This window comes from Octopus sinensis, linkage group LG17, assembly GCF_006345805.1.
Source record: "Octopus sinensis linkage group LG17, ASM634580v1, whole genome shotgun sequence".
NCBI lineage: Eukaryota > Metazoa > Mollusca > Cephalopoda > Octopoda > Octopodidae > Octopus > Octopus sinensis.
Window position 1 is genome coordinate 24,081,348 of NC_043013.1, and position 12,816 is coordinate 24,094,163.

General features: G+C 35.9%; 1 protein-coding gene across 1 annotated transcript in view; it reads left to right on the forward strand.

Annotated features, from left to right (window-relative positions):
- The first annotated feature begins 573 nt into the window (after positions 1 to 573).
- LOC115220931 (methionine--tRNA ligase, cytoplasmic) overlaps positions 574 to 12,816 on the forward strand; it is a 47,546-nt gene continuing 35,303 nt past the window's right edge. The window contains exons 1-6 of the mRNA XM_029791130.2: positions 574 to 729; positions 3,800 to 3,890; positions 4,872 to 4,962; positions 8,874 to 9,014; positions 11,090 to 11,165; positions 12,453 to 12,568. Coding sequence (XP_029646990.1) covers positions 615 to 729; positions 3,800 to 3,890; positions 4,872 to 4,962; positions 8,874 to 9,014; positions 11,090 to 11,165; positions 12,453 to 12,568 — 630 coding nt within the window. The 5' untranslated portion in view covers positions 574 to 614. The remainder of the gene's footprint in view (positions 730 to 3,799; positions 3,891 to 4,871; positions 4,963 to 8,873; positions 9,015 to 11,089; positions 11,166 to 12,452; positions 12,569 to 12,816) is intronic.

Here is a 12,816-nt window from a genome sequence, read left to right on the forward strand (position 1 = left end):
GAGGCTGGTAACTTTATATATATCGGATGTTCAATAAATATGATAAAACATATCAATAAACATTTTTCATCTTTTAGACTCAAACAAAAGCCAATTGTATGTTCTTATCTAGCAAAATTTGGAAAATGAAGGAAAGCAGTCTCCTAATTATATAGCCCCTAGAAACTATAAAATCATATATGTAATAGTACCCGTAACCTTGCAACTTACAAAATCTCTGGTCGCAATACCTCCAACAGCCCTCACTACTCCCATACCTACTACATCCGCTTTTAGGGTTACCTTTATCTCTTCCCTATCGCAAATTTTAATACCATCCCTCTTTAAATGTAAGTCATATATATTTCTTATCATTTTCTATAAATTCTTATTATTTTGTTTTCATACTTTGATATCCTTACCTATGAACTTCCTATCTCTTAAAATGTTTACTGTTCCTAAATAGAGATTTTTCAGCTACTAGATGTATGCGAAATGGTTAACGAAGGAGATTCGACTGTTATTTCTAGCTACTTAAGCGACCACCTCTAGTTCCTGCCCGATGTCGTCAGTACCTTCACAGAGGGGAGTAATGCACAGACTTCTCTCCCTTCCAGCGCTAGAGAGTTCCCATCATGGCGCCTCCCACTCTCCACACGGACGTCGCCAATAATCCAGAAACTCTGAAATTATTTATTGCTGCAAAATTATCCAACCGAAATATTAATGTTGTTCACAGGAAGAAAGATGGTGAGTGCAACTTTCATTCATTTCATACCTCCAGTCGATTGGTAGAACCGCCAGGGAAGCTTTGGACCTGAGTTCAAATCCTTCTCTCACAACTTTTTTTTTCTTGTTTCAGTTTTTTGACAAAATAAAATATTTGTCGAGTAAAATATTTGTCGTTGAGGGTTCGAATGGAATTGGAGGAAAACATTTCTCATCTTAACGCGGGACGTTTAATAATATCAATACTTATTGTTACATTTTATTTTCTTTTAATTCAGAACAGAGAGAGAAGCCGTGTAACTTAGAGGATTGCTTAGAAGAACAAAAAAACAAAACAAAATCACTTTCTAATTAAAAGTAAATTTTGCAAAATTTTATTATAATTAAACAACAGACTTTGACAATGTTGGGCGAAGGACAGCGAAATCGATTGACCGGTTAGGACGAAGTTCTATTCACACGCATCGAACATGTATTGATTTCGAATTTTGGCACAAGGCCAGCAATTTAGTGGGAGGTGGGACAAGTCCTTTACATCAACCCCAAAGCTCATCTGGTACTTCTTATTTTATCGACCATGACATAAAAAAAAGAAGTATGAATATGTACGTGTGTATAAAAGTTAATGGGTGTGTGTGTGTGTGTTCTCGTGTGTGAATAAATACATATACATAAAGCCGAACACACACATTAGTTTTCATGGTGTTCTTTCGTTTGTAACGAAGGAATACTGCTTTCATATTTACGTACATACATTAAATACACACACACACACACACACATGTACACCCATTATTTTTCATAGACACGTACACACGTTCTACTTAACGGAAGAACCATCTGTCGCAGAATACTAACAGAGTTTATCGGAACAATGTATTTAATAATGGTTTTTCCGCAAAGTGTCAAGGACTTTTCCAAACTTTGCACAATTCTCTACTCACTCGTGATAAGAGAATGGGAAATGAATCCAACTTCAGAGAGGATATTTGTTTGTTACAGATAACTTTGGCAAACTACCTAAACCCAACAGCTGGCTAAACCTTAGCCACGCAGATTTAAATATCTTGCAAAGAGACATGACTGGAACCTGAGTGCAGTTGTAAAGTTGCAACACTAGGTTATGACAGTCGCTGGAGAGACATGCTAACATCGCCCCAGGTTAAAGCAATGTGTCCGTCCTTGTTTCTCTTTTATTTGTTACTAGCAGTATCGCCCGGCGTTGCTCGGGTTTGTAAGGGAAATAACTATATAAGCATTTTTAGAGAGTTATAGCGAAAAAGTAGCAAAAAATTGCCTTAAAAATGGAAAAAAAATGATGGTAAATTTTTTTTAAAATCATTGACTCATCGTAGACATTTTTAGAGAGTTACTTCCCTTATATAATAGCGAAAAAATGCATTAAAATGGAAAAAATGATGGTAAATTTTTTTTTAAATCGTAGACTCATCGTAGACGCGAGCTAATACCCAGAAGGGCTCAATATGAATCACGACTATAAGATACCCGGTTTTGGTCAAACTGCACCGCAAAATGTGGGAGTAAGGAATCTAAATCGTAGGAGACAGACACACAACTTCACTTTTATATATAAAGATTTCCAAGGATTATCCAGATCATAATGTTTTCACACTTTTCCAGGACGGGGACCGTCATTATTGTTTTCATGTTTGATAATAACTTATGGAGAGAGGCAATTCCTTTGCTCCCTGCAAAATTGCATTTCTTTAATGGCATATGTAATTGATAACAACAGCAAGTTGTGTTGGGTTGGTTTACGAGTTGAGAGGATGTGAGCAATTAAAGCAAAAAGCTTACGGAATGGTGAGCAGTTCAGTTTTTTTAGTGTTTCCATGTCATATAGTGTATTCTTTGATTGATTCCAAGTCCAGGTTCATTCTTTTTACATACAGACATTATTTGTCTGGTTTTTAAATATGGCATCAACTAAAAATCTCATCTTATGCCTTATGCATGCTATATCTGAAATGAACTTAAATATCTCTTAATCTGAGGGTCATGGTCTAATAAATTCAAATTATTTCAGTTAGAATAGTTTGTGGTGACTTTAAATGTAGTTCGATGTATGAATAGTATTTATGTTTCTGGATCCTTGCAGTTGAAGAATTTTTTTTACCTCAGCATCATTTCATCTTGCTTTACCAATGTATCAGGTGATGACCATTAGGGTGCTTGGCTTTTTCATCACCTTAGCCTTGCCATCGCCCCTGATAATGCTGCGAGTGTGCTTGGCTTGCTTCAGTAGGGTTCATTGAACCCTGTACTGTCTGACTGATTGAAGCACTTGGTACTGCATTGATGTTTTTTTTTCTTGTTTTTCTTTTAAATATATTCTTGTTGTTCATATTTTGAATAAAAGATTTTGTAGTTATTAAAAAAAAAAAACAACTATAAATATACAGATTTGTAAATAATAGCAAGTACCATTAAGAAAGTGGTGGTGATGAGGGTGGGTGCAAACACAGACACAAAGACACACTCATATGTACAATGGGCGTCTTTCAGTTTCTGTCTACCGAATCCACTCGCAAGGCTTCGGTTGGCCGAAGGATATGGCAAAAGACACTTGTCCAAGGTGCCATGCAAGTGGAACTGAACCGTGAACCATGTGTTTGGGAAGCAAACTTCTTACCACACAGCCATGCCTGCACCTATATATTTGTATTTGTTTCTGTGTGTCTTTTGCCGCCATGAAAAATAAGCAGTAATTAAAATTACAATCTTATTAAATGAAACAGCAATGGCCATTTCAGTTCTGAGGCCAAAGTTTTGAGTGGAAAAAACAGCTTTTGAGGCTGCTTTTTAGTTTCCCTTACTGGGCATTATTGATTTCTAATTGTGTTTTTTTTTTTTTTTACTTATTTCTCCCTGTTGCTTTGCCGGGCGAATCCGTTCAGGGTCGATAAATTAAGTACCAGTTACGCACTAGGGTTAATAAAATCGACTTAATCCGTTTGTCTGTCCTTGTTTGTCCCCTCTATGTTTAGCCCCTTGTGGGTAATAAAGAAACAGATTTATTCTGTTGTTTTGTCATTTAAATTATCTAATGCATCGTTTCATTCATTTGCAGAAAGAATTATTCCTTATTTGTCAAAAACGCAACTGCCAGTCTTGGAACTGGCTAAAGATGATTTCTTGTTTTCAGCAAACTCAGCCACCAGGTAATATTCAATAAATAGAAAGTCGTCCCCATTTGTCCTTTTTTTCTTTTACTTCGTAAACTTGATGCTACTTGATGCATCTTTCTCTTCTCTTGTCATTTCTTCTGAACTCCATGTTAAACACTTTACTCAATTCTACTTCCCAGGACTGTGGTCTTCTGCCATCCTGCATGTGCCTATATCTCCTAGATAGGGTTAACCTACACAAGTTAAAGCTGACTTTTTTTGACTGCATTAAGCTCTCTTATTTAGTGAGAACCTACACAAGCTCTGGCTGATGGTAGTCCTCCTTGACCTATACTAACTAGAAGGAAAAATAAAAGTTGATTGTGAAACTATTTTTTCTTGTTGTGACCAGTGATTTTTAAGTCAGTACTTTAATGTCAACTGAACTGTCAAGCAGAATATATATCTGTGCCTTTTGTTTAACTCTTTGAGACTAGAATGAGGAATGTCTCTTCCTTAATAGATACAGATTAACCTCTACTTTGTCACATTAGTATTTTCCACCTAAGTCTAGCTGCTATCTCAAGTTGAATCTATAGCCTGAAGCATTGCTGTCTGTCATAGCTGAGATAAAGCCAGCCATTATGCCAGAGAGGTTTGGAGATTCCAACTTGTCCACTGCATTTCTGACAGTGCGAGTGACAAACGGTTTGTATGCAATTTGGTGCTGAACAGACATTACAAAGACTTTTATCAAAGTGTAATAGTTTTGGGGTTTTCTTTTTAATACGTGCATCCTTAACAAGTCAAACTCACATACATGCTTCTGCATAATTTGTGTCTGCTAAATTCCACAAGACCAGTTAGAGGCTATGATAAAAGACACTTGCCCCAGGTGCTATGCTTTTCTCTACCCATTCCATTTGTAATGCGAATAGTTCTTAGATATCTTTTTGTAGTCAGTTATAGTTGTCTTAATAATTATTGATATTTTTTTTTCTTTTCGGAAACAAATTCTCTCCATTGTCTTCACAGATATCTGCTCAGCGGAGATGTTGTTCTAAATGATGCTAATATTGATACCCAGGTAGATATGTGGCTTCAATGGGAAGCCTGTCAATTACAGGTATGTCTTCGTTTTCAATTCATTTCTTCATATTTTTCTAAAATAGATAATGAGGGAAATATGGATTTTAGTTATTATTGTTTGTTTACTCCGAAGCCAGTGAGCCAGCCTGTGATCATGACTGTTCCAGCCTTGACCATCCTGTCCTTTTTTTTATATTTAAGTTGTCCAGTGTAACTTTACGTTTTTTTCTAAGATGACTGTAGAGTAGGATTTCAATGAGACTTGGGTCAGAGTTACACCTTACAGCTCAAATGATTGCATAGAGGTTGCGTTATTGGCGTATTGTTATGTCCCTTATATTGGTGGATAGAATAAAGCTGTTAGTTTTTACTGTGGTTTTATGTTTCATAGAATATATTACTTTGTTATTATACAGCAACAGTAGTAGTAGTAGCAGCTGCAGCTGTTGTTACTGTATTAGTTACTGTAAATTTACTATTCTTTAGTTTGCCTTGTTATTTGTTAAGTTAGGTTCAGTAATAATCAGAAGTTACCCGAGAGAAGTTTCTCTCTGGTCAGTGTCTGACCACATTCTCTTCCCTTCCATTAACCCTTTCGTTACCAAACCGCCCAAAGCCGCCCGAAAAAAATTTTGGTTAATGTGACCAAACCGCCCAAAGCTGCCCAAATTTACCTATTCATATTTAAATGAGAATATCAGAGCAAATCTCTTTAGTACATTCGTGAAAACACGTATTATACTTCGTAAACAGTTCAACTACAGTTTTGTACAATAATCAAAGTGTAATTTTAATTCCGTGAATTTTGAGAGATTTTTTTCCGAAATTTGTTCCTATTGTGTTTTCAAAATTTGTAATTCTGACAAAAAATGGATACGAATTTCATTATATCAAGCAGCGAGTCAGAATTTGAAGGATTTTCTACTGAAGACCTTCATAAATCTAATTCTATGACTGAAAAAAAAAAGCACATGGTATTTGATAATGAATCTGATGTTTCATTTTCCAAAAGTGAAAACAGTGAATTCGAGAGCTCCGACAGCGATAAAGAAAACGAATTGGCACCTGAATGGAGTGAAAATTTAAAAACTGTTTCTTTCGGTGATTTTTCTGAAGAAACTGGACCAAGCCACAGACTTTCCCAGGAGAGTAAAGCCTTAGACTATTTCTTTTTACTTTTTCGAATGAGCCTATTTGAAATCATTACGGCGAAAACGAACCGTTACACTAAACGTAAACAAAGTGAAAGAAACGATAGTTTGTGGTTTCCCATAACCTTAAATGAAATTAAGACTATTTTGCCGTAAATATTATTATGGGTATCAGAAGGTTACCCAGAATAACAAATTCTATCGTAAAATTTTGTTGTATACCCAATTGAATATTAGCTAATAACCCATTTTCTATAGCGATGTTTGAACAAAATTTTAATTTTATATTTTGTTGAATTTACCTGTATCTACTTGCAATTAGAGTCCCTTTGTGACAAAAATTATAGTATAGAATTGGTTGAGAATATTTCATTAAATTATCTTCCAAAAATCAGATTAATATATTGATAAATAAAAAAGTTATAGTTGTTTAATGAAACCAGACTAAATTTATGATTACGTTAGAAATTAATTGAAACACATAAGGGGTGTATTTTGGTCAGAAATATAGTAACGAAAGGGTTAAGAGCATCTTGCTATTTAGCATTCACTTTTAAGGTTTTTCCATGACAACATGGATTCTGTCCAGGTTAAGTGGTTCTCAGTCTTCTTCTATTCTTGTAGGTTTCAGGTGGTTTTGTGGAGTAAGAGAGAGATTCCTTATTCCCAACTACTTCAGTTCTTAGGTATTAGTAACGTATCAGATGGTGTTAAGTTTAGATACGGAAGATGGCTGGGTGTTGTAATTGTGTTCTGTTTTGTTGATAATGCGTATTTGTTTGCAAAAGAGTTTCTGTATATTCTGGATATGTATTTGCATGGCAAGTGTTTTGAACTGAGATTGTCTGCTGAATCTGAAGTGAAACTGAAGTGTGGAAGATACAAGTCAACCATTCACAAACACTGTCAACTTCACTTCAATAATTTTTTGTAATATGGTATCAGAATTTTTGTTACTTGAAACTGCTAACTGTTCACTGGCAGAAAGCTCTGCTGCCTCTGAAAATTCTCAAAAATCCTATGATATCATTCGGTTCTCTTGTATGTCTCCACTGTCCTGTTTTTGTTCCCAAATTTGACCCTCCGTAAATCCAAAATTTTTTTGGTACTTATGGGAGCAACTGTCTTCGAAGACTCATATTGTCATTCAGTCCTTGAAATGAGGAGATAGACAGCCGACAACTGATGAAGGGTCGTTCTTTATGTTACTTGTCCTGTTTTCCATTTGTTTCTCGTTTGTCTATAGAACACATTTGTTTTTTTTATTTCATGTTGTTTACTGTTGGTGACCTCCTGTACTCATATATGCATATGTATGTATATATATTGCATGGGTTGTTTTTTTTTTTTTTTTTTTGGCATAGGTCAATCTTTCTGGTTGGATGCCCAAAGATGGTCAGTTATTAATGGCATTTCCTATCAACTGTCTGTGTATATTTCCTTTGTTCCTCCTCTCTTCATTATTCTCTTCTCTTTGAGCCCCGTTTTTCAAAGAATACAATGTGTGTATATTATTTTATAGAAATTTTCTTCATGATATAGTGTAGAGTTTTTAATCTCAAATCAGTTTGGTCAAACTGATGTACGAATAAAGATGTTCCAGCCATGATCATCATCTCTTTTTGTATGTTAGAGACTTTATTCTCCAGTGTGTCTTTCCTTTAAGAAATATTTGATGATAACATGAAGGCTTTCTTTATGGTTGGTCAGTTATTTAACATAATTGATTAGCCCTATCATCAAAGATCATCACCTCATCTTTTATTCAGACATAGTGTATCTAGGATCATATTATCCAATGTATCTTCCCATTTTTAAGAGGATATGGTGTGACTTAAAGGAGACTTGGCTGTTACATGTTGCAAATCAATCAACGGCGTAGAGGGTCCCATTTGTTGGTAGGTGACTGAGGCAATACACCACCCGCTCATCATGTGTGTAGCATTTGAAATGTTTCCCAACCACTTCTAAAAATCAGTTCCATGATGAAATAACTCCGTTCACTGGTACTAATTGAAAGAAATGCCAATCTCTAACTGTAGAGGGAATCTGTGGTAGAGGTAGACATGGGATGAGGTGGTGAAGCATGATCTTTGAACATTGGGCCTCACAGAAGCAATGAGTAGTGACTGTGACCTTTGGTGATATGCTGTGCTTGAAAAGACCCGTCAAGCCAAGTGAAATCGTAGTCATGGCTGGTGTTGGTGTCATGTAATTGGCATGTAAAGAGCACTGTTGGAGCATTGGGCCTCATGGAAGCAAAGTGGCTGAGTTCCTTTTGAGCGTTGGGCCTCATGGAGGCAAAGTGGCTGAGTTTCTTTTGAGCGTTGGGCTTCACGGAAGCAATGAACAAGACCTTTGACATTATGTTATACTTGAGAAGAAGACCCAACAAGCCGAATAAAATTGCAGTCGTGGCATATACTGGTGTCACGCAAATGGCACCTGTGCCAGTGGTATATAAAAGCTCCCATTACACTCTCGGAGTGGTTGGCGTTAGGAAGGGCATCCAGCCATAGAAAACCATGCCAAATCAGACTGGAGACTGGTGCAGCCTTCCTGCTTGCCAGCCCTGGTCAAACTGTCCAACCCATGCCAGCATGGACAACAGACGTTAAAGAATGATCATATTGTTATTAGATTAGAAAGTTAGGGAATTTTTTCCATTTCAAACTCAATAAGAAACTAGTGAGAGCAGATTCTCTTACCAATTTCACTATAATTGTAGACAGTAATAAGAAACAACAGCAGTTATTATATTAATTTCACTGTAAAATTCTCACCATTTTATTTCCAGTCTACTGTAAAGGATATAATATCAATTGCAAGTGGGAAGAATGTTTCTAAAGAAGACAACGGCCCAAATTTGGCTTTGCTTCACTCTCACCTGAAGTATATGGAGGAGAAGCTGAAGAGAAACGATAACAACCTTGTAAAAGTAAGTAAACTGAATAATAATAATAAAGAATATCTGCTGATGGTTTTGCTCTTATGGCAGACTGTGTAACAGAGTTGGGAAAGAAATTGCAGGTATGGAAACAGAAGCTAGATTGGAAAGGCCTTAAAGTGAACTTGGCAAAGATTAAGATTTTATAGTAAGCAGGAAAACAAACAGAACCCTCCCCATTTCAGATAAATGGCCATGCTTGATATGTAGAAACGATGTAAGCAAGAATTCCACACTTGCAGCAGTCGAGTGACCAAATAATTTACAAGACAAGACCCCTTTGACTAGGAGGGGGTGTGTTATTGAGAGGTGGCGGCTTTGTGCCAGATGACACGAGGGGTTTGAGTATGAGGGACAGAAATAGACAACTTGTTGTAAAGAGTAGCAGAGAGAGAGAGAGAGAGGCAAGTAAAGAAGGTGGGGGTACAGAGAGGTGTATATAAATGAAGTGGGAGCAAGGCTAGGGTAGGTGGGTGAGTGAATTGATAAGGTTGCAGAAAAAGAGAGTGGGAGGTGGAGGCAACACAAGTAAAGGGGAGGGGCGTGTTAGGATATGTTGTGGAGTAAGAGATTAGGAGATGGAAGGGTTGGGTATACAGCAGATAGTGAGCACAGGTGGAGGGAAGATGGGATATGTGAGGGAGAGATTTGTTAGAGGGTTGGGGCCTGGACACAAAAGAGATGCCTTTTATAGCCTTGATTTTACTTAGCTGGAAGGGTCTTCTCAAGCAAATAAGCAATCAACTCCTTCCCCCCCCCCCCCCCCCCCCCGAAGGGATTAGTAATGTATAGGCTTTCCTACTTTGGTCTTTGCTAAATTGGCTCTTTGATTCCAGTTCTTCCTTCCACACTTGGAATTTCTTTATTTCTAGTAGAGATTCACCTCTAAGAATTTCAAGCAGAAAATTTTAAAATCTAATGGAAAAATTTCAGTTAGTTAAAAATTCTTTGCCTCCATCATTCACTATTTCGCTGCAACATATTTATCAACATTTGTGCCATTCACCCTGTTTAATTAATTTCCTTTGCTCCTATGTTTAATTAGACACACACACACACATGCATATATATATATATAAATATTGATATATATATATATATAAGAAAAAAAAGTCAAGGTAGAAAATGCAAAAATAATTTAATCATAAAAAACATTTTAGCTTCAGTCATTGAGATTTTTTCAACTCTAAGTATGGAAAACAATTAAATTTGGGAAAAATTTAATGAGCAGTTTTTTAAAAGAATATTTGCTTAGTATTCAAATACAAGGGGCATTTTCCTTGTTACTTCCTGTCTCTGTCTCTCTTCTTTACTCTTGTGGAGATCAAGTTGGCTGGGACTTTATAAGAAATTTGATTGTATTCTCAGTATAGAATCATCCTGTTAGTAATTGTTTCATTGTTTTCTTAAATTGCATCAAAATGATAACCTTATTTTAACAACGCTAGCACATACATTCATACATACGTACATACAAACCTATATATATATATATATTCTTTTAGCACATACATACAAACAAATCGTCTGGAAGCTGTTCAGCGACGTGCAACCAAAAGAATACCCTCCATCAGGCATTTGCCATATCCTGAACGCCTTACTTCCCTGGGCATGGACACATTGAAACTCTGGCGGCTGACTTGGCAGACACCCATAAAATTATCAACCATTGTACAAACAATAACTCTGAGCACCTTTTCAAGCTCCACCCATCTAACACCCGTGGACATATTTACAAAGTAAGAAAACAGCACAGCTCCCATGACTTCAGGAAACATTTTTTCACGCTGAGAGTTGCTGAAGCATGGAACAAACTGCCGGCATCAGTTGTTAGTTGTCGGAGCACTGCATCCTTCAAAACTTCCATGCTTCCTGAGATTCGCCAACACTACACTTGATTTTCTCCCCTCCATACACACACAAGCATGTATCTGACTCATACATTGTTTGCTTTCCAGACATTTCTACATTACTGCATGTACTTTATATGCACTTTCTGACAAGTTGTGGTGCACCTGAGCACTGTATACAATAATTTCATTATTATTATTTTATATTCTTTTCAGGGCCAAATGACCGCTGCTGATGTCACAGTTTGGTCAACATTGTATCATGTATTCAATCAAACAGATATCATTAAAGGTATGTTAAAGGTTTGAAATCTACTTTGACCTAACCACAGTGTCCATTATTTAAAACTTAATTTTTAAACCAGTTGTTAGAATTAAGGCTCATCAGACATAATTTCAAATTTTGCCTCAACTGTTTCCTTATATCCTAAGACTGTCTCAATTTTAGAAACCATTTGACACACATTATTGCTTGTTTACAAGAATTCATGTAAATGCTAAACGTTTTCAAGTAAATATTCTCTGTGTAATATTTATATTTGAAAGTGTTTTTTGCACAGAAGAGTTTGTCTATTTGTTTAGCATGGGATTGATAATAACCATGAGAAATAATAAGAATTATTAAAATGATGGCAGATACAACATTTGTAGGATAAATGATCTTACTCTGTCAGAAAATCATGTCAACCAGAAAATTGAAAAATTGGGCATTTAATTTATTTTACATTCATATTGTCTGATGAATGACATAAGAATTAAGACCACAAATGATATGGCAGTTCTTAAAGGAATATGAAAAGTACTATCATATTTGCCAGGCAATAAAAACTTGGCATCAGAAATCAGAAAAATGGATATGAAGCTTGATAAACTGTGTTCAAAGTTGTCACTGTTGATTGTAGCTGTCTTTCATCTTAGATTGCAATGAAGCAGAGTTATGGTTTGATGATAATCCTTGAGTAAGCCTCTCTATTGTAATTGCATATCGACATTAGAGAAGAGTCAAAGGTTAATCTAGTCTCTCTTCTCTCTTATCATAATTAGCTGAGGTAAAGAAATGGCCATTGTTAAAAGCCAGTTCTTGTCTAGTGAATATTCATGAGTCCTGTCACTAGAAATGAGGACTCCTCTGGTTCAATCCTGCACGTGGCGCTAGTAGTAAACACTTTTCAAAGGAATGAAGAGTTTGAAATTTGTTGTTGCTATAGTTTCAAGATCTTGGCTTTTGGAGCTTGTTGAAAGTGCTAGCTATAATTTTAAAAAATTTAGACTATTTATGATTTGAACATTTAACTTGCTAGAAATAGCAGCCAAAACATCAGATGCACTCTGCTATCTTGAACAAAGGAAGGACTCATTGGACAGTGTAGTCCTTGACATAGAAAAAAGATGTGATGTTTACAGTTACAATGCTTTAAATCATAAACCTATGAAAATTCAAAGCAGAACTTGGGTCAAACAATAGCAACAAACATTAATTTTATAATCTGGTAATATTGCTAAATGACACACAGTTTCAAAATAACGACTCAACTGTTGTTTTAATGTTGTTTTCTTTCAACTTTTTCTATTCTTTAAGACTGGGAAAAAAATTATCCTAAAGTGTCGTCCTGGTTTAAATGTTTGTCTGGCAAGAAAGATTTTCAAGATGGAGTTAATCAACTGACTGACAGTCAAAGGACTGTAGCTCTAACGGTAAACATTATTATTTCTTATTCACAGTATTTGTGACATGTATGTTCCCTCTCCAGTGTAGCATAAAGGCTATTTTGGCTGTTATTGTTCTTAGTAGAATCCCTGTTGGTCTTGCACAGATTGTTCACAAGCTGTTGCTATTATTACACTAGTCTTAAAAATAATTGAAGTAACATTGGAGGGCTGACATTTTTCCAGTCAGAAAACTAAAACGTGGGTTATGTAACTTAGTATAAATATACAATTTG